Below are 23,248 nucleotides of genomic sequence, written 5' to 3' on the forward strand. Positions count from 1 at the left end.
GGGATCATGACCGGAGCCGAAGGCAGAGACTTTAACCCACTGAGCCACCCAGGTGCCCCAAGGGTGGTTCTTTTAAAGCACAGGGACCTGTGGGCAGAAAGAGCAGCGATCGGGTCATGAGGAGTGACCCATTATATACTTTCAAGTTGGGAGGGGGTTAGGGATAGTAAATCTCTAAGGAATTTTGGAAGCAAGGTTTCCAGGATTCTGAAGGGGCTAGCTATTACTGGGAAAAGGTCATTTATTATTGTTTAATAAAACCTTAGACATGAAACCCTTCAGATGTATATCGGTGGGCCATATACTTGGGGAATGATTGCCAATATGTATCTTGGGGAGGAGAAATAAAGGAAATTTCCAAAGGAATTTTTATGTTAAAGTAGACTTACAGGATTCTTGGGGGAGCAGGGCTATGATTGTTTTTTGCCCTTAGGAAAGTTTTAACATCCAGGCAGTTGAGTCCCGAGAGGAATGTCACTGCCTATTTTCAAGGACTTGTCAATGGGCTGCAGATAGTAAGGAAATTCAATAATTCTTCTTCCACCTTTGTTTCCCACATCAATTTCTATCATTTAATAATATGTCCTGAGGATTGCTCCATATTACTACATGCAGGTCTTTTTCATTCTTTTTATAGCTGCACAGTGTTGTTGTCTGGATGTACCAGTTTATTTGGTCTCGTACTGATGGACATTGTGTCATTTCCAGTGTTACAACAACTAATGCCAAAATGAATGCACTCATGCATGTTCACTGTGGAAATATATACTGAGTAGATTATTAGAAATGAAGTTTCTGAGTCTAAGGGTGATTAATAGATGTAATTTTCTTAGATGGTACTAAATTCTATTCCACAGGGATTCTATTAAACATTTTGCCCTCCAATCAGCAATGCTATGGTGGGACCATTTCTCTACAACATTACTAACAGCTGCTTTGACAAACTTTGGCACTTTTGTCACTGTGATCAATGTTATGCCAGTAAAATGACATCTCAAATCTCTGGGGGAAAGACAGGCTTTTAATGGTATTAGAACAACTGGATAGCCTCTGGGAAAAGATAAAATTAGAGCCACACTTCACATCACACGCTACACTAAGCCCCAATAAATCAGAAATTTAAACATAATGATACCATATAAGTACTAAAAGAACACATTGATAACATCTACAACTTGTGGGTTGGGAAGACCTTTCTAATTATGATTCATTCAGAACAGAGAATAAAATACTAACAAATGTGATTATAAGATATTAAAAATACATGTGTTTATTTACTTATGAGAGGGAGATAGCACAAGCAGGTGGAGTAGCAGGCAGTGGGGAGGGAGAAGCAGGCTCCCTGCTCGGTTGATCCCAGGAGCCCAGGATCCTGACCTGACCAGAAGGCAGATGTGCAACTGAGTCACCAGGCACCCCAGGAGACTCTTAACTATAGGAAAGAAATTGAGAATTGCTGGGGTGGGAGGAGGTTGGCAGGATATGGGATAACTGGATGATGGGCATTAAGGGGGGCACTTGATATAATGAGCAGTAGGTCTTACATGCAACTGATGAATCACTAAACTCTACCTCTGAAACTAATGATTTGCTATATACTTTGTATTGGTTTGGCTTTTTAAGAACATTTTTATTTAAATTCTAGTTTAAGGGCACAATATTGGTTTCAGGAGTAGAATTCAGTTATTTATCACTTATATACAACACCCAGCACAAAGGGTACACATTTTGAATTACTAAATTGTTTAGAAACATTAGGAAAGCCGTTGCATACTAGGATTTGATTTCCTGCTTGTTATGCGGAGTCCATATATTTTGCATATATTAGCAATTTTTATAAGTAAAAATGAGAAGTACCTGGCCTGCTCAGCCTGAGCAGCATGTGACTCTTGATCTTGGGGTTGTAAGTTCGAGTCCCATGTTCTGTGTAGATTACTTGAAAATAAAAAAAAAAATTTTTTTTTAAGATTTTGAGAGAGAGCAGAGTCTGAGGAAGAGCATGGGTGTGTGGGTGGGTAGGGAGACGGAGAGGCAGACTCCTCACTGAGCAGGGAATCCAACCCAGGGCTCAAGCCCAGCACCCTGGGATCATGACCTGAGTGAGTCGAAGGCAGATACTTAACCGTTTAACCAACTGTGCTGCCCAGGCAACCCCAAAATAAAAAAATCTAAAAAAAAAAAAAAAAAAAAAAAAAGTAAACATGAAGGACAGAGGTTAAGAAGGAGGAATAGGAATATTCTCTCTAGTTAGAGGAACCTATACTGATAAAAACATAACAGATGAATGAACCCGAAACTCCTAAGTGAACTGTATTCCACATTATTTCATCTATTTTCCGAATTGGGACATTATTCTCATTCTCCCACATGAGAGGTATCACTCTGTGATTCAGCCACAAAACAAAAACTCCCAAGTTCCCCTATTATCATCCCACTGTGGGCATGTTCAATCATGAGCAACCACAGCACACTTAAACTTAGCCAAAAATCAGACCTAGTGTTCAAGAGCCAATGAACTCAGAAATGAGATTCGTGGGCGCAGCCAAGGAATATGAGCTGAAAACAAAAAGGGTCCAGGTCTACCCTAAACCAGGTAGACGTTATCTCCAGAAATAAGTGATAAAGTACTCAGAAACATTTAGTTACTTGAGCACTAATTACTATTTTCCCTGCACATAATTTATTAACATATGAAGCAATCAGTGGAGACACTGAATCAGGGATGAAGGCAAAATAAAGATGTAAATTTCCACATTAGTGGACCCCAGGGAATGAATGAAATCTCCCAGTATTCATGTCCCATTGCAGCCCCTTCCCTGTAGAATCTGGGCTTGGGTTACATGGCTTGCTTTGTCAAGGGGACATTAGCAAATGTGAAGAATACAGAGTCTTGATAAGTACTTGTAACTTGGAGCTTGTCCTCTTGAAATGCTCTCTTGTGAAGCCAGAGCATGTAAGAGGTTCAACCACCCTGAGACAGCCATGCTGTGAGGACCTGAAAACCAGCTATGTAGTGAGGCCACACTGAAAAGCAATGAGGTGCCAGACATGCAAAAGAAACTTCTTGGGTCTTCTAGATCAGGTGCCATAACCACTTACTGAATGCAGCTGAGTGATTCCAGCTGATGCCATATGGAACAGAGTAAACTACCCAGCAAAGCTCTCAGATAGCTTAGTCCACAGAATCATTGTTTTTTGAAGCCCCATTATGCAATGACCTTTGTGCAGCAGTAAATTAAGTACAACACAGGATTTATAAGAGAAAGGAAGGGAAAAACCTGCATTCTGGGAAGAGTGAATTTTATTTTTATGTTTGAGGTAAATTGATTAGCTGGAACCTAGCAAATAAGTCAGTCTGAAACTATCTTTGAGTAAGTTCCCTAGGGATAATAAAACAATTTTCTTGTTTACTCATTGTTAAGAAAACCCTGAGGGTTTACCTATGGGGCATACTTGTGTAGTGTCCACCAGTGTCCTTTCATTAGCACCTTTGACCTTGTTAGTTCAAATTTGTACAATTTCTCTTAGTAGGATTTTATAGAAGACGACTGACTGAGATTGGGAAAGGCTGAGTAAGCTGGGAGGATATGAAGCCACTCTGACCCTCTAAATTTTTTTCCTTGTTTAAAAACAACAGCAGGGGCACCTGGGTGGTGCAGTTAAGCATCTGCCCTTAGCTCAAGTCATGATCCCAGAGTCCTGGGATTGAGCCCCAAGTTGGGCTCCCCAGCTCAGCAGGGAGTCTGCTTGTCCCTCTCCCTCTTGCTCCTGTCCCCCACTCCCACTTGTGCTCTCTTGCTAATAAAGAACTTAAAAAAAATAAAAATATCGCCAGTGGCATCAGTAGTCGGTCTAGCCCTTTAGTCAACAGTGAAGGCTACCTCAATAAAAAATGCTCCATGAAGTCTCAAACTCTTACAGACAACCCTGAATCGTGAGTTACAAATGTGGCACTGTACTGAGGAAGCAGGGATGAAGGAGCACTGGAGTCAGGGCCCTGGAAATGGAAGCTGCTTGGTGGGGTCAAGTGGTCTATGGAAATCAGGATCTCCCTGAATGGTAGGAACATGAGCATGAGCATGGTAGGAATATGAGAATAAAGACAGAGACCAGTGACAGAAAAATACAAACTGAAGTAAGAGAAATAGAATGAAGAGCTGAAATACTCACAGAAGCACACAAAGTGAAACAGAACTATTTTTATTTATTTGAAAGATAGGGTGAATCCATTACTGGTGACCAGAGCTCTGAGGCTACACTTTCTCCTCAGGGAGGTGGGCTGGAATGGGGTGGGCTGCGTTTGGCAGGGACTGTGGTGGTTTGAGATCTGGGTAGATGAGAATTTGAATTTTTTCAGATTGGAGCACCTCTCACAGCAATCCAGAATCCACCTGTGTGTCCTTTTAGCTCTATGTCTCCCATCACCCCTATCTTCCTGGGGCATCCCCAATTTTTCTCTACAAACCTCTCACCTGCCTGGCTCCCCAGCTGGGCCTCAGGCCGGTCTCCCCAGAGTAGATGATCAGGATCATTGAGGAAACGCTGGCTGCGTTGGCATGTTAGGCAAGTCTGTACTGTCCAGCGCTGTCCCCTGCAGCCTGGAAGAAAGGGGTGTGTGTGTGTGGCAGGAGTGCCCAGGTTTAGTAGGAGAAGAAAAGATCTCCTGGATCCAGTTTTGCCTCCACTGTTTCTCAGTAGGAATTCGAACACTCCCCAACTTTGAATACAAATTTGAGGTGTGTTAGCCCTGCTTAAAGTCTGTCAGTTTCTTGGTATCCCTTAAGATAAAGTCCAGACTCCTTAATTTGGAAGAGGATCTGCCCTGTTTCCTTCTCCAGCCTTATACGTTGGCCTTGTCTACCTCAAACTCCAGGCTCCTGGACTCTAGTCTCCTTGACAGCACCACAAGCTCTCTTGTCTCAGAGTCCTCAAACTTGCCTGAATTTCCATTTCTCACTTCTTTTGCCTATCAGGAAGGTAATTTAGCATTTTAGTTCCTCAAGCAAAGCATTTTACTACACTATCTTGTTTCTTAGTCCGTCCTATCAGACTGTAACTTCAGTGAGAATAATGGATCAATACTTGACACATCTTAGAAAAATATTTGTTAAATAAATCAGTGAATGGTGATGTGAATCCTGTCCTCCACCATGCAAAAATGGGGAGGGGGGTTACCTCTTACAGCAACATCATTTCCCTACTGCCCAGCCTTTCCTTAGTTGGTCCAAGTGAATTCAGCAATTCAACCCAGAGCTTGAAAAATCCGGCAGCTCTAAATTTCACGCCAGACGCCATCTAAAGCGAGCCCACTGGTGCTCCTCATTCATCCCCATTAGGGGCACTCACGTCTCTGGCGCTGGGTGCAGGTGAGGCCCGGGATGAGGAGGGAAGAGCAGCCACGACAGAGGGTCCTCTTCACCGAGGGGTCCCTGCGGAGGGAGTGGGATGGTGGTCCGAAGGCCCGCGCTCCCTCTCCCATTTTTCCCGCGTCCCGCCCGCAGCTAGATTCCCTGAGCGTCTCACCGCCGCAAGACCAGCCGCTTTGCAATGGTCCTCTCCGTGTAACAATAAAACCTCGCCAGCGCCTGGTTCATGGGGTCCTGTGCAAGGACACAGTGGGCGGCCTGGAGGAAGGAAACCATTACTTCGTGGCCAGCTACACCCGACCGCCTCCCCGTAAGTCACCAGACGCGGACTCACCTGGTACAAGAAGCTGAGCCTTTGGAAGGCCTCGCGGTCCTTAACCGGCCCAGCCATCTGCGCCGCGCGAGGGCCTCACGCACGACTGTCCGCAGGTCCCGCCCTTCCGATAGCCCCGCTTCAGGCGCCCGCGCACGGCCTCCTGGGAAGTGTAGTTCCTGGGCCGGTGAGCCTCTCTCCGCGATCCTTACTTTGGCGCCACCCTGCGGCCTCACCGACCCCAGTTGTTCGTAAAGCCATACCCACCCCTGCAACCCAAGTCCGGGGTCCCTTTCTGAGTTTTGGCTTCCTTCTAGTCTTCCTCAAGCCCATGATCAGTTATCCTAGGTAGGAAAGTCACTGCTCACTAGAACAGGAGAGGACCTTAAACTTCAAAACATTTTTAGGACAGAAGACTGGTTTCTTTATGCAGATAGGTTGGGGAGATGGTTATGTGCAATTTATACCCAGCTAGAACTTCTGCCCTACTCTCCTGAAGCCAAAGGCAGATGCCTTAAAGATCTACAGATTGAAGGAACAGAAGTTAAACATTCAAAGAAAGCACTGGTACCACTGGGAGTGAAATTGGAAAGGATCACCAGGGTGATCAAGAGAGAGAAGCAGAGCTTATTACCATTCTTTTCCACTGAACAACAACAACAACAACTACAACAACAACAACAAAACAAAAAAACTTCCTATTATGCAGTGCTGGAGACACAGTAGGTGATCCTAGTTAACTTCTCATCTTAGGTACTGGAGCACAGAAACTTTTGACATCTCCTGCCCCTGAAACTCTCCCCTCTCCCACCTCCCCTATCCCAATCATATACTTCACATCCCTTATTCTGACCTCTGTCTCCTGTTTGTTCTGTTTGACATCCTGTGTTTACTTCTGCCTCATAATGACCACCAGCTCCTGAAGTCAGAAGTAGAGGGATGTGAGCTGGAGTGGCAGAACATGAATGAACCTTGGGATAGGGAGAGGGCAGCATTAGGCCAGGAGAGTAAGGCCTCTCTCCCTTCTCAAACCCTGTCAGACCACGCAGGAAACCAGGCCTCCAGCTCAGAAAAAATGGCCAAAACCTCCTCTGGGATTAATTTCACAAGGATCCCTAAATTCAAAGGAGGAGTATGTTTAAAATGTAGACATCCAGGCCCACCCCAGACCTTGATCAATCACTGAGGGCAAACCCCAGGATCATGCATTCTTAACACCAGTGATTCTTAAGCATCAACACAAGGCCATTGTCAAATTACCACACAACACAGAGATCACTTCAGTGGATCCTTTGTTCCATATTCTGTTTTACCAACCAAAGCATCTTGCCACAAAGAACCACAGTCAAGGCACAAAGGTAAGAGGAGAGTTTGGACAAAGTCCTGTTGAGGTGGTAGGAGGAACTGAAACACCCTCAATAAACTGCAGTTTCTTGTCCCAATCTTCTGTGAACCCTTCATCACCCAAATAGCAGATATTCCAAATCATTTTAGTTTGGTTTGGCATGCATTGCTTTAACCTTTTTTGACAACATATGTACCCTAGAAGTTGTTTATTTTGGCCTAATGTTAAAATGATTTACATTCTCTGATAGGGGAAATGGCAAAAGGTGAAGGATGGCAACAAATAAGCAAAAGACTGGCTCCTGTGAACACTAGTTCCAGGCCATATGCACACAGACTAAAGGAAGTTGCCTATCTGACCCTTCCCTCGACATACCCTCTCTTCTACCCTTTCCTCAGAGTGAGAAAGACTCCATTTCCTTTCTCCCTTTTTGGCTTGGACACCTTAGCCAAGGAGTAATGTTGACAACTAGGGATCAGCTATACTTAGTAACATTCTTTAAGGCCAGGGCTTTAGATAGAAAAACCTTTCTCTTTCCTCTAATACCTGACTGTTCTTTCCAGGTTCCCTTGGGAAAGCAGTGAAGGGTAGATACGTCTTGAGGGAGATTCCTCATCTCTGCAGGAGAAAGGTGACTGACTGACATTTTGGAGACAACCAACTCTAAGGAGGCAGGCACTAAGCCAGCTTTGCTGAAGGCTGAGGCATGGACCCAAGTTCTCCTCTCCTTTCTTCTCACACTCTCCTCCCCACAGTCCTACCTCTGGCCAATCCTAATGGCAACTTACTCTGGGAATGGAAGACCAAGGAAACCCCTTTCCCCTTCATTAGTTGCTAGGAATCTGTTCCTTTAGCCCCTTTCCCGACTTTCTTTCTAATCTTGATGCTCAATCTCTGCCCTCAAAAAAAACAAAACTCCTTAACTTCTAGACCCATAAGAGCAACTATTATTCATCTTTATTTTAGTCTAGGGGTACACAGACCCCTCTGATCTTCCTCAAGAAATAGGACCATTCTGGGTCAAACAACCCCCTAAAAGGATGTACAGGGGTTTCTGTTTCCTCTTCTGGTTTTGAGCAAGTCAGACCCTCCCATAGCCTTTCTGTTTCCGGAAACGCCTCTCCTTCCTTCCCAACCTATACATGTGCAATAGAAAACCTGATGGACTTCAGGGAAGTCAACCCCTGGGAACTAGCTCCCCACCCTGCGAGAAGGGAGACGCAACTGTGCTCTCATCCTAGACCAGTCCTATCTACTCCTCCATATAAACCATTCTAGAAACCAAGGTGCTTCTCCTAGACAGTGCAGGACTGGAACCAGGCAGACACAAAGACGTTCCAGCAGGTCACAGGAAGGAAGGCCCATAGCTCTTGACCCTGACTCACCCCAATTATTACCACATCCCTACCTGTCACTCCCAATCTGTTGGGGGCCTGATGGTAAGTGGTGCAGCATTCTTCCGACCAGCCCGGATGCCTGGATAGAAGAGGGGCCAAAGTTTCTCAGTAAAAGTATCAGTAAAAGTGTAGATATGAGAGCGGTCTGTGACATTGTAAAAAGACAGTGTGCCAGCCTCATAGTCTAGGAATATGCCCACCCGCTTGGGTTTCACCTTGATGTGCAAAGGGGTAAAAGGCGTGGTGGTGGCTGCATATTTGTCCCCATTCCACAGCCGCACCCGCCAGTAGCCAGTCTCAGGGAGTGGAGTCAGCTCGCCCTTTCGGCTCACGGAGTCCCGGCACACGCCCACTGCCCAGTGGGTCTTATCACCCACCTCCACCTCCCAGTAGTGTCGGCCTGAGGTGAAGCCCTCAGTAGCCAGGACACAAGGGTAGAAGGTGAACCGCCGTGGTGTGTCAGGGAGATCCCGGAGTCTTGTCTCCACAAACTTGACGCTCTTACGATCTTCTGACAGGACTAGGTTAGGGTGAGCAGTCTCTGGGTCCAGGGTCACATCCGCTGGCGGGAGAAGCCAGAGTGGGGAGCTAGATGAGATGGGAATAGCTAAATGCCCCTGCCTCACTCTTCCAGCCTGCCTTTACAGAGCCTGCTTCCTTAAAGATCCCCAGAACACCATAGTTTGGTTAACTTTCTCAATCCATGGTGTCACCTAAGGGAGAGGAAGGAACAATGGCTTCCCTTCTCACCCTGGCCCTAAAGTAAACAGTTAATGATCTCTTGATTCTGCAAGGGCTGATTTTAGGGTCCTGCCTGATCCCTTCTCCATCATCCTATGACATCATCTCACTATGTGAAGAAGCACAAATCACAGTCTAAGGGCCAGAAAGAACAGAAAATGTTAAGAAGGATAACAGCAAGACAGCATTATGGTCTAGGGATAGGGTGACCATTTATCTGGAATAGTCCTGGTTCATGACTATTTTCTCTGAGTAAGTATTAATGATACTCCCTTTCACTCTCAAGGGGGGACAAGTTTAGCATATTATTTAACCTCTCTGGGTGCCTATTTAGAAAAGTGTGGGCCTAAGAATAGATGACACCTAACCCTGTTACTCACAGTGAAATTGAAAGCCAGGTGAAGGGATGGGCACAAAAAGTGACAGATGGGATAAGTGAAGCCCAGATAAAGTGGGATCTAAAGACTTTCTTCTCTGCTGATTCACTCTGCTAGTTTACTTTTGGGAACAACTCACCAATTAGCTGTTTAAGGATTTTCCTTAGGGCAAAGTACTGTCGGGGGAAATTGCTGAAGTTCTTTTCCAGCTCTATAGACACTGAAGTCACCTCCATGGTCTTCACCTTCTCACATCTAGGAGGGATAGGGAGATAGGGGAAGAAAGGGCAGGATCAGGGGAAGCTCAATCTGAGTGAGTATGAAGATATTCTCTTTAGGGAGAAACTAAAGTTCTCCATCCTCCCACTTTCTCCCTCCTATCTGAAGACAAGTACTCACTTACTGCTTTCTTTTGCCAATCTATGGAGAACCATATGGCCCCTGGACAAAGCCTTATTTTAAGAATGAGTCTCAGAACTTTCTGGAGGTATGGCTATATTTCATGCAAGTAGTAATCACTCTCTCCACTCTCTCAGCCCCTTCCTTTGTCTGTCCTGTTTGGACACATTTCCACCCACAGGCACAGGGAGAATCTGGTTCTACATTCCCTTGGAATTTTCCTTACCAGGTTAGTCCTGATGTTCAAAAGGGAAAAGGTAATGGACTATTACTCCCAATGATTTCCTCTCTAACTGGCTTCATGGATGCAATGAACCTTCTCCCACATCCTACCCGGACTCTGCGTGACTTTCCTTCTCCCCTAACTTCTTACTGTACTCCTGGTCTCTAAGCCAAGACCTAACTCACTCAAAGAGATGCAAGAATCACTTACTTTTCCAGGGTACTTTTGACATCCTAGAGGGAAGGAGAAAAGAAAGCAATATTGGTCCTGGTAGTCAAGGGTCCTATAGGCAAAAGGTTCCCCCCACTTCCCCAAAGTCCTAGATCTGTACCATAAGAATAGGGCAAACTGAGCATCACAATGCAAGGGGAAGAGCTCCAGAGGGATCTGAGTATATCTCTTGCAACCTGATCCCCATTTTCAACTTTTGGTTAGCATTAAGCTTGGTAATTTATATCACTTCCAAATGGTTTCTTATGTCTTTGTCTTGCTCCTTAAGGACACTGGGAGCTCAATGCAAAGGACAGGGATTGTGTCTGCTCTTTACTCTGTCCCCCAAGTACCAACCACACACCTGTCTCCTTGAGGATCAGTACAGACTGGTGGCATAGGAATGAATCACACTTTCCTGTTGTTGTTTGTTATCCCCATCTGGTACTGATTAATAAACATTAATAACTGTGTGCCAATCCTGATTTGTGAATACTTGGGGTCCAGAAGACAAAGAAGAGAAATCTCTGCCCCCCCGAGGATTTCCCAGTTTAATGTGGAAGGCAGAACACACATACATGAAAGGACACAAGAGTAAGTACCAAGCAATACATAACATGCAGATAAATGTACAACGAGGCCTCACTGATCCAAATGCTGGTAATCTGATCTCTAAAATAAGAGACATTTCCTACAGGCTTGCTAACACCATTCATCTGCTTAAAAGAACAAATTATTTCAAACATTTAGAGGCATTATTTACATTTCAAAAGTAATATATTATTCATACATAATTTCAAGTGTCCTTCAAACTAGGTTTGAAATTTTTTTTTAGTAGTAGGTAAATCAATTTCCAGGACCTTAAAGCAATGGCAGCTACTACATTTACATAATTTTTAATGTGTAGTTTTTTTCACTAATTCAGAACTGATTTCCCTTCTTTCAAAGGGAATTTTTTTCTTTGGTACAAATTAAGCACATAATTGTTCACAAGACATAAGAACACAGAAATGATTAGAAGGGGATGGGAGAAATCAGAGAAGCCTTTCTATAGAAAAAGATCCTTTGAGTATGTCTGGAATAAAGAACTGGATTAGAGAAGCAGAGAAGAGTGAGCATCCCAGGTTGACAGAATGGCCTGTGCAAAGCTATACTGCACTTGACCTGAGGGGCTATGCAGGGGCAAAGGTCGAACCTTAAGCATCTCGAAGCCCGACTGTAAGCACTTGCCCTCCACCTCAGCAGCCAAGTGGGCCAGGTCCCGGCGCTTGTCTCCAAGGTGAGCAGCATTTTCTCTGAGACGCTGTAGAATGTCCTGTTCTTCCTCCTCTAGTCGTGAAAGCAACATCTGTTGCTCTTCATCCAGCCGCCTATGAAGCTCTTCAAATTCCTTTAAGATCTGTTGCCGGCGACACTCCACGAGTCTCTGAGAAAAGAGGGAAGGTGTTATATTTAGCAGGACCAGTGGGGCCTTTCCCTACCCACCATGTGTATGAATTAACACAGACTTCCAGTGTCATTGGAAATAGCTTAACAGGATACACATGTTTCTCTCCATTGAAATCTCCTTCTGGAAGTAATGGCTCCATCCCCATTGTCACCCTTACTGATTATTCGGGAATGAAGACCACTGGGGAAATTTTAAAAAAATCAGTGTTTAGGGGCGCCTGGATGGCTCAGTGGGTTAAAGCCTCTGCCCTCGGCTCGGGTCATGATCTCAGGGTCCTGGGATCGAGCCCTGCGTTGGGCTCTCTGCTTGGCGGGGAGCCTGCTTCCCCCGTCTCTCTGCCTGCCTCTGCCTACTTGTGATCTCGCTTGCTATGTCAAATAAATAAATAAAATCTTTAAAAAAAAAAATCAGTGTTTAAAAAATTTTTAATTTTCTTGGGCCACCTGGGCTGCTCAGTGGATTAAGCCTCTGCCTTCAGATCAGGTCATGATCTCAGTGTCTTGGGATCGAGCCCCGAATTGGGCTCTCTGCTGGGTGGGATGCCTGCTTCCCCCTCTTTCTCTGCCTGCCTCTCTGCCTACTTGTGATCTCTCTGTGTGTCAAATAAATAAATAAAATCTTTTTAAAAAATTTAGTTTTTTTTATTAACTTCTAAAAAAGCTGTACTTCTATGGTTTAGTGAAAAGAAAAAGCAAGATGTAAGAACTCAATAATATAATGGCATCTACTATTATGGATACAAGCTATATCTGTTAGTCCCAACTCTAAAGTTCTAGCTAATACAAATTATCAAGAAAAGGGAAGAAATAAGTATTGGAAAGTTAGAGATAAGATGGTCATCATTTGTATATTGCTAGACATCTACCCTCTAAAAACCAGAGAACCAACTGGAAAAGTATCAGAATCAGTAAGATTTTAGTAATGGGTTGTTACAAAATATATACAGTTGATTGTTAAACAAAACAGTCTGTGAAGGTCCATTATATATATACCCGGATTTTTTTTTCCATAAATAGGTTGTATAAAGGTGTTTTTTTCCCTTATGATTTTCTTAATAACATTTCCTTTTTCTAGCTCACTTGATTGTGAGAATACAGTATATAATACAAATAACATATAAAATAGGTGTTAATCACTGTTTATGTCATCTCTAATGCTTCTGGTCAACAGTAAGGTATTAAGAGTTAAGTTTTTCAATGACATGGATGGAACTACAGGGTATTATGCTAAGTGAAATAAGTCAGTCAGAGAAAGACAAATATCATATCATTTCATTCATATGTGGAATTTAAGAAACAAAACAGGAGCATAGGAGAAGGGAAGGAAAAATAAAACAAGATGAAACCAGAGAGGAAGACAAACCATAAGAGACTATTAATCATAGGAAATAAACTGAGGGTTGCTGGAAGGGAGGTGGGTGGGGGGATGGGGTAACTGCGTGATGGGCATTAAGGAGGGCATGTGATGTGAAGAGCACTGGGTGTTATATGCAACTGATGAGTCACTAAATTCTACTTCTGAAACTAAAAAAAAGAGTTAAGTTTTTGGGGAGTTGAAAGTTATATGCAGATTTTCCTCTGCAATGCTAATCTTGTTCAAGGGTCAACTGTATATTGATTTCAGCAACAAACCCTTTTAATAGTTTCAAGTCACTTCAGAGAACTGACAGTTCCCATCCCAGGATTAGGTTCCAGAGTTTGTGAATTAGTTGTTGAAATTTGAAACATGTTTTCTCTCAGCTACCATACAAAATTAAATTTCTAATCTTCCTGAAATTTGATAATATAGGCCTAAAACACCAGCCATAATACTTTCTGAAAGTTATCACTTAGCATGTCCTTCCTTCTGTACTTCCACTGCAACTAATGATCTGCCCAGATGGTAGTCTCCAAGTGTCATATGATTGATGAAGAAAAGTAAACCCAAGAGTGAAGTAAAAGAGGAGCAGAGACAGGGACTCTGGAAATAAAAAGTAGATAGGGACTGAAAGGCAGGGCTGAGGGTGAATAGAGAGGGGCTGCAAAGCCAGTGTGGGTCTTAGAAGCACAGGATTTCTGGATTTCAAGCTAGTTCTCAGCAGAAGTTGGCTAGCTCCAGTTCTGGAGCTGCTGCTGCTTCCCATTTCACTGGCGGCTCCTCAGGTGCACAGTGGAACAAAATATACTCTTAAAACATTTACCCTGTGAAAATTATAAAAGGAAAACTCACTAAAATGTAGGTAGGATGCCAGCAGCGGGAGCTCAACCGCTGGTCAGTTGTAGACCCAACCAGAAGAGATGTACCTTGTAAGTCCATAATATCTTACTACCCCAAGAGGAGGAAGAAAGGTTTGTTTTTTGCAGGGCAACAAGCCCAACCAGTGACAAACTGTCACAACCTAGTCAATGAAAAGTCCCTATACTCTGAACTCCCAGTTTACTTCAAGGACTCTTCATTTATGAGAGTCCCTCCTAAATACCCCCTTTCCTCTTTAGAAGAGTGGTCCTCTCCTTTGTTCTCTAGACTTGCCTATGGTTTTGCCTTAGCTTGCTTGTCCTGAATTGCAATTCTCTGCTATTACTGAATAATCTCATTGATGCAGGTAAAATAACTGAATTTTATTTCTTAACCCCTAAGTAAAACACAACTTTTTTCTTGGTGTGTATGCACACATGTGTGTGTTAGTATATGTTGAGAGGTGATGTATGGGTAGAATTTAGGATTCATACCTGTGGTAAATAGGAAGCAAAGGGCTGTCTTCTATATAATTCCATAATCCCTTCTCTTTTTTCCCACTCTATATATGTAGGGCACTGGTTCTTAATGAGGATGTTACTTCCCACTAGAGATATTTTGGAAACAAGGGGCATTTTTTTGTTTTCCATAACTGGGGGTACTCTAGTAAGGCTGCTAACATGCCAGTATGTGAGATAACTCTGCAACATGCACTGTCCTGCACTATTTTCTATGTTCTGCCATATATTTAAAAACATAAGCCTGGACTTGAATGTCATTTTATACATAAACAGAGTATGTATAATATACCTGAATTTTTTAGAAATGGCTGAATAAAACTAAGACTGTATTTTTTTTTAGAACTTAACCAAAAGTTACTTATTTTGAAAAATTATGTCACGAAGAGCTAAGCTGCTTGTGATGCTTGACAACATTACTATGCAATTATTTCAGTCTGAATTTGTATTTGTGGCATTGTTGATGATGTCACATATAGGTACAAGGATAAAACTACATTGTGGTGTCTTTCAGGGTAGCTGTGCCCAAATACTTATATATCAGATTTTATTCAAATCACTTTCCTTTATGTTGTATGTGTGTGTATGTATTTGGGCATAAGTCTCTTTTAAAAATTACACAGATAAGTTATTTTATCTTTAACTTTCACTTCAGCATCATTAATTACTAATTATTTATGTTTAAAAGGGGCACTGGGCCTGAATCTGGAAGTAGGGATGAGGGAGAGGTAGGAAGGAGAATTCAAATGGTCACAAAAGGAATGTTGGTGGTAGTTTCAGAGACCACTGAATTTTCAAAAACATCACAGTTCCGTTCAAAAAAAATTTTTATTCCCCTCTTTATCCTTTACCTTTAAGAAGGTGATCAACAGGAACAGGAAAGTTAATGACTGGGAATAAGCTTCGTTTTCACATATTTTAAGTTTCTCAGGAGCCCTCCAAAAGAACAAAGAACTTTTTTTTAAAGTTCACCTTTGCAATCAAAATTAGTTAAAATTAAAAAAAATTCAAATGCTTGCTTTATTCAAATATATAAAGGACTAAGGTAATACTTAGTAATACTTAATAATACTTGCTTTCTGTCAAAATGTTGTCATTGTTAAAAAATTAGTGTCTCTACTATTTTCAAACTTGCGTTTAATTTCTGGTGATACCAGAATCTCAATTCCAAAAACTCATTATTTTTTCTGGAAGCTTTTAATGAGGTCAAATTTCTATGTTGTCTTCTTATGAATTTGCAACTGTGCTTTTTGTGCCATGTCATTATATATTTTCTCCACTTGACTATAAGCTTAAGCAGGACAGGGACTGTTTTTGATCATCATTGTTCCCCAGTGTCAGAATTTGGCCTATACTGGAAGCTTAGTACATACTTATTGATTCATGCAGAGCTAGTATCCCTGATTTTGCCACATATTGGCTGTGTGATTTGGACTAAATAGTTATTCAAGTTTTGTTTCCTCCTGTGATAACTGAGGGTAATAATACCTACTTTACTAAGTTCATTTTTGCTAACGATGACCTTCAGGACTCCCTTTCCTTTGTGTTATAGCTCCTCTAAGTCCCACATGTTCATTGGCCTGAACTCTTAAAACTTTAACCTGGGCAGAACCTTAAAATCAAATGCAACCCTGTAAGTTTGGAATGTCATGGCATCCAATGAATTCATATATGGGACTCAATAAATAGTTATTACTGCCATTATTAAGAATTGTTCACTGTCCAATAAAATAAGACAGATAGCAAAATATCATGCTACAAATGTGGTAATGCTATGAAGAAGAAGCAAAATTATATGCAAATTAAGAAAGTTAATTTCTGGGCGCCTGGGTGGCTCAGTGGGTTAAGCCGCTGCCTTCGGCTCAGGTCATGATCTCAGGGTCCTGGGATCAAGTCCCGAATCGGGCTCTCTGCTCAGCAGGGAGTCTGCTTCCTCCTCTCTCTCTTTCTGCCTGCTTCTCTGCCTACTTGTGATCTCTCTCTGTCAAATAAATAAATAAAATCTTTAAAAAAAAAAAAAAAAGAAAGTTAATTTCTGAAGGGTCAAGGAAGGTTGCATAGGAAGTGGCTTTTAGGATAGGATCCTATAGATGTAGGATGGAGAGAGCAACAGTCTAGGAATGAACTAACATCATCTAACATACCTGAACTTACTTAAGAGAATGTGGTCCTAAAGTCACTGGGTAGTTCTGGGAGCTCTTTGTCTGCTTCTTCCTTCTTTCTCCCCAGAGAACCTTCCAAATTCTTCTCTCCTCAATCCCTCTAAGAAACTCCTATACCCTGTTCTCTCCTTGATTTACAAGAAAAACGGAGACCAATGGGCATGAACTCCCTCAACTTGCCACATGTAAGATGTTCTGTCTGTCCTTCCTTCACTACCTACATCTTTCTCTTCAATACTTAATTCATGAAAAATAATTTCAGTACAATGTATAATGACAAAGAAGCCTAATAAAATACCATTATTTTTGAGAGAACATTGAATGAATCAGACCTGGTGGATTAAATAATGCATGGTTAACTGCCTGCAGAGCAGCCCAAATGGAATCACCTGCCTTTACCTTGAGCTCTCCAGGCTTCTTCTCCTCAGAGGACTTGCAGCGGGTGATCTCCTGCAGCTTCTGCTCTAGGGGCTCCAGGCACTTCTGTAATTTTTCCTGAGGGTGGAAGTGGGAAAGAGGGGACATTTGGGGTTGGCTGGCACATCCTACATTCAGAGGTTAACTCACTTATTTTAAACCCATTTATTTGCTTCCTATCCATCTCATCACCTCTTGATCCCACTTCCTTCCTTGCCTGTCATTTGGGGTGTCGATTTCTGGTCCCTCCTCCTGCCACCAGCTTGTCCCCATCATATTCCTTGCTCACCAAACTTTCCTCTCACTGAATCTCACAGTTGTCCAGCTGTCACCAACTCCGTGTCTTTCCCCAATCCTATCATTTTCTTACTCAAGTGGTTGCCTTTTATGGTCAAAGTGACTTTCTGTATTCTAGCATCCTTCTTTACACTTGTCCTGCTATCCAACTCAAACCACCTACAAATATAATAAAGTCTTTATTACTTATACTGTAAACTACTTTAAATCTTGTGTCCAAGATTTTATTAACATAATTAAAAAAATACTTGGTCAGTGCTAAGATATTAAAATCTTTCGTTCTTATTACATGAACATTTACCCTGTGTCCCAACAGTAATTAAATCAGATACCACATTACCTATTATCTAGGCAGATACAAATGGCAGACAAGTTCAGCTTAGTTTGGTGGGGGATCAGCCTAACGAATGTTATCTATTCCCACTACCAATGGGAATATAAGGAACATTCTGAGTAGGGGGACAGAATGAAGAAATCAAACCACTTTTTAGTTCTTCCTAAATTTCATCATCTCCAAGTGGTTTCATTCATTTATAAAAAATGATACATTGTAAGACCACACAAAGCAATATTCCACATAAGACTCAAATGATGTTAGGAAAAGTCAGAAAGCAATTTTGAGGCACTGCTCAAAACTTGTCATGCTTGAGGATAACTGATCAGATGTACTGTGTGCCCTCTGTGTATGTAGCTCTGAGGGGACTAGAGAGTAAGGACCAGATACAGTCTTGCCCTCAGGAGCTTAGGATCCTCTACCCAGGGAGTCTCCCATCCTCTGCACTCCTCCCTCTTGGCCCACATTGGTGTCATGTGTCTGGTTCCCCACCTTGTACTCCTGTGTGGCATCATCCAGTGGCACGACGGTATGGGCCCGGTGGGTGTGGGAAATTGCACATATCAAACATACAGCCTCCTGGTCCTCATAGCAAAAGAGGCTGAGGGCCTCATGGTGCTGGGGGCAGAGGCTTTCATCTCGGATCTTCCGCTTGACAGCCTGGAGCTGCTTGGCTATTTCCACCATACTGCCTAGTTGTCGATTAGGCCGGAGACTGCGGTAGCGGGATGTCTTTCGACAGACAGGACAAGGGAAGTCCCTCTCTAGGTCCTCCCACCAGCGGGTGATGCAAGCTTTGCAGAAGTTGTGCCCACACTCAATGATGACAGGCTCCTTCAGATACTCCAGGCACACAGAGCAACTTGCTTCCACCTGTAAGTTCTCCAGCGCTGCAGCTGTGGAGGCTGCAGAGGCCCCAGCATCTAATAGACTTGTCTCTGCCATTATTTAACTTAGGGATGGAAAGGGGGCAGAGAAAGATAAATATTAGTTGGAAGTTTAGTTTTCTGGTATCCCTGGCCTGACATTTACTCCCATGATAAATCCTAAATCTGGTTAGTCCTATTTTGATATTTTACTCTTCCCTTCCACTAGATTCAACATTTTTTTTTTTTTTTTAAAGTAGGCTCCATGCTCAGTGTGGAGTCCAACACAGGGCCTGAATGCAGGACCCTGAAACCTGAACCAAGGTCAGGAGTTGGACACCTAACTGACTGAGCTATCCAGGCACCCCTCACCCTCTTTTTTGTTTGTTTCCAAAACCTGTGACTCCCAGCCACCAATCTATTTTTTTTTTTTCCTCCTCAATACAGACACCCAACACCCATCTGTTTTGTCTTTACCTCTGCTTTTTCGTTAGAGGCTTCCTTCAACCCTACCCCAGCATACTTCTCCTGATCCAGACTTATCCCACATGTGTCTTAAAACCAGACCAATGTATCCCTGGTTTGACATGTTTTTCTAATAGACGAGAAAGGGGCTTGGGAAACTGAAAGGTGCTATAAAAGTCAAAGTATTACTTAAGATTTCTTAAGTATATTTTAAGGCTTAATATGACAGAAGAATTTTATTACAATAGATCCTTGAAGCATAAGCCACTGTTCTCTCCCTCTTTCAAAGGGTGAAAAAAGGAGTAAGTTAGGCAAGAGTAACAAGCTCTTCTTTTCAGGAAATTTGAAATTATTCTTTATTAGACTAGTCTAGAGAAGGTGTGCCTCTTGGAGTGAAATGATTCACACAACATCCCATATCTTTGTGTGCACTTGGATATTTGGAACTGCTGAAGAGTGATAAATAGGTGGCAACTACACTAAAGAGTATATTAGTACATACTTCTTGAAAAAATATACTTCTTGGAAAGAGGCTGAGGAAGTCTTTTCTAAAATTCAGCAGTGATTGGAGTCTTTTGAAACAGCCACTGAAAACTAATTCCTTGGAGGTACTGTACCTCCAACTAATAGGTTCTAGAGTGGTTGGGAATTAGAGAAAGAAAAGTAAAGAGTCAATCAAAGTCTCCCTCAAGTGAAGGCTCAAAATATTGGAAATGCATCAAAGGGATTTATAAAGCAGAAGGCTGGTCCCCCACTCCTTCCTTGAAAATCACCGCTTTTATCCATGAAATAGTTGATTTCTCTATCTACCACCTCTTCCCCACCAAGAGACCCAACAGAAGAAAGGAAATTTAGTAGGTCTAAGAGCTAAGAGAAAAGTGGTCATGTAATGAGTTGGGTTAACAATGATTATTGTATATACTGATGGCACACATGAAAAGTGTTTTAATTTGGAATAGGAACTGATAACTTATTTGGATCTGAACTCTTCCCTCAACCAGGAGAGAAGTTCAGTCAAATGGTTCTTCTTTACCAAAGGGTAACCAACTTCAACTAGTGAACCTGCCCCCTTCTTCTAGAAATTAGGCGGCCTCCTCACCTGGGGTGAGTTGAACTGTACGCAGAGTTAGGGACCAGGATGGATCTAGACTGGCAAATAAGTGGTGTCAAAGAGAAATGGGGAAAAGGTTAGGAAAGCAGAGAGAGGACTTGGAGTTACAACCCAGAGTGAGGTGTCTCTGGGTTGGTCATTTCTTTCCCTCTCTATTCCTAGAGTCTCAGTAGAAGGGCAAACTTCAGGGACATCCTTATTTTGTTTCTACCACTGTCTGGGGTCCCACCTTGCGACCCTTTTCTGAGCGTCGTCCACAACTCAGTCCCACCCTCGTCTCCATCTTCTCTCGCCAGATCTAGCATAAGGGGATTGGAGAGGGGGAAAGGAAACGTAGTGGTTGACAGGGAAGGAGGAATGCGTGTCCAGGTAAGGAGGAGGTGTGACGTGAAGGTGGGATGCCTGCCGCTATGACGCAGCCGAGGCCCGCGGTGACGGCGTCAGAGTTTCACCCGGGGAGGTGAGCGGCAGCGGGACCGGGGAACGGCGGGGTAGCCAAGCAACGCCGGACGCGCTGACGTCGCCGGGGCGGCAAAACGTCCGCCCGGGCCCGAGGCGGGCGGAGGCAGCTGTGGTTACGTGCGGGGGGCCGGTGACGCAGTCGCGGGGCGCTGGGACGCGGCGTGCGGAGTCGGCCGGCAGGGGCAGGCCCCAAGGCCCGGGCGCGGCGGCGGGACAGCACCTACCTTCCCGGCTTCAGGTCCGGGAGTGCGGGGCGCGGAGCCGCCGGAGCGCAGCCTCCCTCCTTCCTCCTCCCCCCGCCCCCGCCCCACAGCGCGACACACAATACTCGCCGGAAGCGGAAGCCGCGCCGAGAGGCTCGTGTCAGTGGAAGTCGGGGTGTCGGCTGGCCGCGGTGGGAAGGCCTAGCGGTGCCTGCGGGAGGTGGAAAAGGAGGGGGGCCAGAGGTGAGAACCAGCTGGAGGAGTCAGGAACGAGAAGGGACCCGGAGGGGCAGGTATCTGAAATGTGGTCGTCCAGGTGACCGGAGGACTCCTCTGGAGAAAGAGGGCCGCGCATGCGCCTGGTGGAGCGCTGAAGCCCCATTGCCCGCAGGGCGCCGGCGGGATCCCGGGACGGTGGCTGTTCGCCAGGCTCCGGGGCCAGGCTCTGGCCACGCTTGCTGGTCCTGGGTAGGGCTGGGAGCCCCTGAGGGCAGGGCAAGGGCGGCTGCGGACTTTGAGCTACACTTATCCTCTTTTCAGGTCAGTCCACAGAGAAGGTGGCGAGCTGAAGCGGCGGCCAGTTACGTGGCGGACCTGCGGGTCTCAGCTGGCACGTCACTTCCGACTGGTTGAGTTTTAGCCTTTCCAGGATTAGGTAAGTTGTCCCTGCCTTGGGCTTCAAATGCTCTTCGCTCTACCCTCTGCAGGCGGGCTTAAAGACATTGTTTAACACCCCCCCGCCCCCCCAGTGGAGTGAAAGTCTTGCCTTTCTGCTGCTCGGGTTTTTATCTTCAACTCGCTCGGCGGCTGACCACAAGCAAGCTTGCAATAAACCGCGGTTAAAGTGGTTGCTGCCTAACGGTCATTCTTTCCACTTTGGAGACTATGACTCCAGATTGTCCCAAAGAGCAGATGATGCTTTGCATTATAGCCTCCCTGCTTTCCTCTTCTACTGGAAGCTTTGCAGGCCTGTGACTTTGGAGGAAGAGCCTGCTGAAAGAAGTATGTTGAAACTAGGGATGAGATGCTGAAAAGAGGTGATGGAGCTGGGGAGGACCTAGTGCAGGGTGGAATAGTGATGAGACTGGAGAGGAGTTGGTGCTAGGAGTGTCTGATATTGTTCATCAGAAAGTCAGCTTGTCCCACCTTCTCTCCCCCAATACGTGGCATGCAGAATGAAAGACATGGGCAAATTTTGGTGTACCCATTTCTAGGAGGAAATGGCTGAAGGGCCCCTCTTGTTCCTGTGTAAGTTGTGATGTTTACAAACACAGTGTAGTATTTAACCTTACATCCTGGGAGCCAGAAACTGTTTACTTGCAGAAAACATCAAATGTGCGAGGTATAGGGGTTTAGGATCAGGCATATAATTGGTCTCCTTGAGCTTTTTTTTCTGGTAGCCAATGATTTGAAGAGGATTAGACTTGGGAAGATTATTTTTCTCATTGTTATTTGACTGTTAGGAATTTTAGCTGTGGTAAAATTCAGTTTATAAAACGCCTCAATCTTTTTTTGGAAATTTTATATAATTATTTGAGAGAATGTGCGAGAGAGAGAGAGAGATCAGGAGCCTGTCAGAGGGAAAGGGAGAAGTGGAGGCCCAGCTGAGCAGGGAGCCTGCTGAGGGACTCATCCCAGGACTCCCAGGTATCATGATCCTGGGGGAAGGCTAACTGACAGCCACCTGGGTGCCCAAAACACCTCAGTTTTAAGATAGGGTAGTTTGAAAGCCACTAACTGAGGGGTCAGCCACTTTAGCTTTGCTTTGGAGGGAGGGTGGTGACGGTGAGGTTCTGGTTTTGATTTGTTCATTTGTAACTTTTTAAAGTGTTGCTAGCATTCCATACTGGCTTTCCGTTTGTAGGTAACCATTCCGAGGAGGAAGAGTATTTCAAAAGTCTGTGAAGAATGTGTTTGCCTGGAGACTGATTATTAACAAGATTTTATGCTGAGTATGGAAGGAAAGGTGAGAGAATGTTTAGATAAAAATATAAAATTACGGGGCGCCTGGGTGGCTCAATGGGTTAAGCCTCTGCCTTTGGGCCAGATCATGATCTCAGGGTCCTGGGATCGAGCCCTGCATTAAGCCCTGCATCTCTGCTCAGCAGGGAGCCTGATTCCCCCTCTCTCTGCCTGCCTTTCTGCCTACTTGTGATCTCTCTCTCTATCACATAAATAAATAAAATCTTAAAAAAAATTATATAGGGCATGTACTAGGATATAGAATAGGGGTTGGCAAATCTTGCCTGTAAAGAACCAAATAAGCTGTATTTTCTGCTTTGAGTCTCATACTTCCTCTGTATTTGTAGTGTGAAAACAGTGTTAGTACTAAATGAATGAGAATTGCTTTGTTCCAATAAAACTTATTGTATGGACAC

At 43.9% G+C, this 23,248-nt stretch overlaps 3 protein-coding genes across 11 annotated transcripts; 1 reads left to right on the top strand and 2 right to left on the bottom strand.

Annotated features, from left to right (window-relative positions):
• Positions 1–108: 108 nt before the first annotated feature.
• On the bottom strand, positions 109–5,842 carry RPP21 (ribonuclease P/MRP subunit p21). Of its 3 annotated transcripts, XM_013050536.2 has the most exons (6): positions 5,701–5,842; positions 5,524–5,624; positions 5,347–5,429; positions 4,473–4,598; positions 1,858–1,935; positions 109–768 (listed from the first exon to the last, which is right to left on the bottom strand). In XM_013050536.2, exons 1-6 carry the CDS (start codon positions 5,755–5,757, stop codon positions 632–634), a joined length of 582 nt encoding a protein of 193 aa, XP_012905990.2. In that variant the 5' UTR covers positions 5,758–5,842; the 3' UTR covers positions 109–631. The 3 variants fall into 3 exon arrangements, with proteins under 3 accessions (XP_012905990.2, XP_012905991.1, XP_012905992.1); XM_013050537.2 differs by lacking the exons at positions 109–768; positions 1,858–1,935 and adding an exon at positions 4,185–4,327; XM_013050538.2 differs by lacking the exons at positions 109–768; positions 1,858–1,935 and adding an exon at positions 4,185–4,327 and having other exon boundaries at positions 4,466–4,598.
• On the bottom strand, positions 5,707–20,982 carry LOC101682400 (E3 ubiquitin-protein ligase TRIM39). Of its 7 annotated transcripts, XM_013050534.2 has the most exons (9): positions 20,892–20,976; positions 18,256–18,715; positions 17,115–17,210; positions 11,567–11,797; positions 10,372–10,394; positions 9,679–9,794; positions 8,799–8,983; positions 8,433–8,500; positions 5,707–5,842 (listed from the first exon to the last, which is right to left on the bottom strand). In XM_013050534.2, exons 2-9 carry the CDS (start codon positions 18,706–18,708, stop codon positions 5,821–5,823), a joined length of 1,194 nt encoding a protein of 397 aa, XP_012905988.1. In that variant the 5' UTR covers positions 18,709–18,715; positions 20,892–20,976; the 3' UTR covers positions 5,707–5,820. The 7 variants fall into 7 exon arrangements, with proteins under 7 accessions (XP_012905988.1, XP_012905986.1, XP_044921156.1 ...); XM_013050532.2 differs by lacking the exon at positions 5,707–5,842 and adding an exon at positions 20,435–20,503 and having other exon boundaries at positions 6,955–8,983; positions 20,892–20,982; XM_045065221.1 differs by lacking the exon at positions 5,707–5,842 and adding an exon at positions 20,194–20,503 and having other exon boundaries at positions 6,955–8,983; positions 20,892–20,982.
• LOC101683689 lies at positions 20,271–22,761 on the top strand. Its single transcript, XM_045065227.1, has 4 exons — positions 20,271–20,281; positions 20,599–21,163; positions 21,411–21,525; positions 22,735–22,761. The coding sequence occupies exons 1-3, from the start codon at positions 20,271–20,273 to the stop codon at positions 21,501–21,503; spliced, it is 669 nt and encodes a 222-aa protein (XP_044921162.1). The 3' UTR covers positions 21,504–21,525; positions 22,735–22,761.
• The last annotated feature ends 487 nt before the right edge of the window (positions 22,762–23,248 follow it).

Source organism: Mustela putorius, unplaced genomic scaffold, assembly GCF_011764305.1.
Source record: "Mustela putorius furo isolate JIRA1106 unplaced genomic scaffold, ASM1176430v1.1 tig00003856_pilon_pilon_pilon, whole genome shotgun sequence".
NCBI lineage: Eukaryota > Metazoa > Chordata > Mammalia > Carnivora > Mustelidae > Mustela > Mustela putorius.

Excerpts from the sequence above, each read along its gene's own strand:
- RPP21 (XM_013050536.2), bottom strand. The coding sequence starts at position 5,757 with ATGGCTGGGCCGGTTAAGGACCGCGAGGCCTTCCAAAGGCTCAGCTTC. Across the intron at positions 5,430-5,523 it reads AAGCGGCTGGTCTTGCGGCG|GGACCCCTCGGTGAAGAGGA; the intron begins GTGAGACGCTCA and ends CTCCCTCCGCAG. Across the intron at positions 769-1,857 it reads GCTCAGGCTGAGCAGGCCAG|TATATATTTCCACAGTGAAC; the intron begins GTACTTCTCATT and ends TAATCTACTCAG.
- LOC101682400 (XM_013050532.2), bottom strand. The coding sequence starts at position 18,708 with ATGGCAGAGACAAGTCTATTAGATGCTGGGGCCTCTGCAGCCTCCACA. Across the intron at positions 17,211-18,255 it reads ATGCCACACAGGAGTACAAG|GAAAAATTACAGAAGTGCCT; the intron begins GTGGGGAACCAG and ends TTCCACCCTCAG. Across the intron at positions 10,395-11,566 it reads CGGGCTTCGAGATGCTTAAG|GATGTCAAAAGTACCCTGGA; the intron begins GTTCGACCTTTG and ends CCTTCCCTCTAG.
- LOC101683689 (XM_045065227.1), top strand. Across the intron at positions 21,164-21,410 it reads GAAGGGACCCGGAGGGGCAG|GTCAGTCCACAGAGAAGGTG; the intron begins GTATCTGAAATG and ends TCCTCTTTTCAG.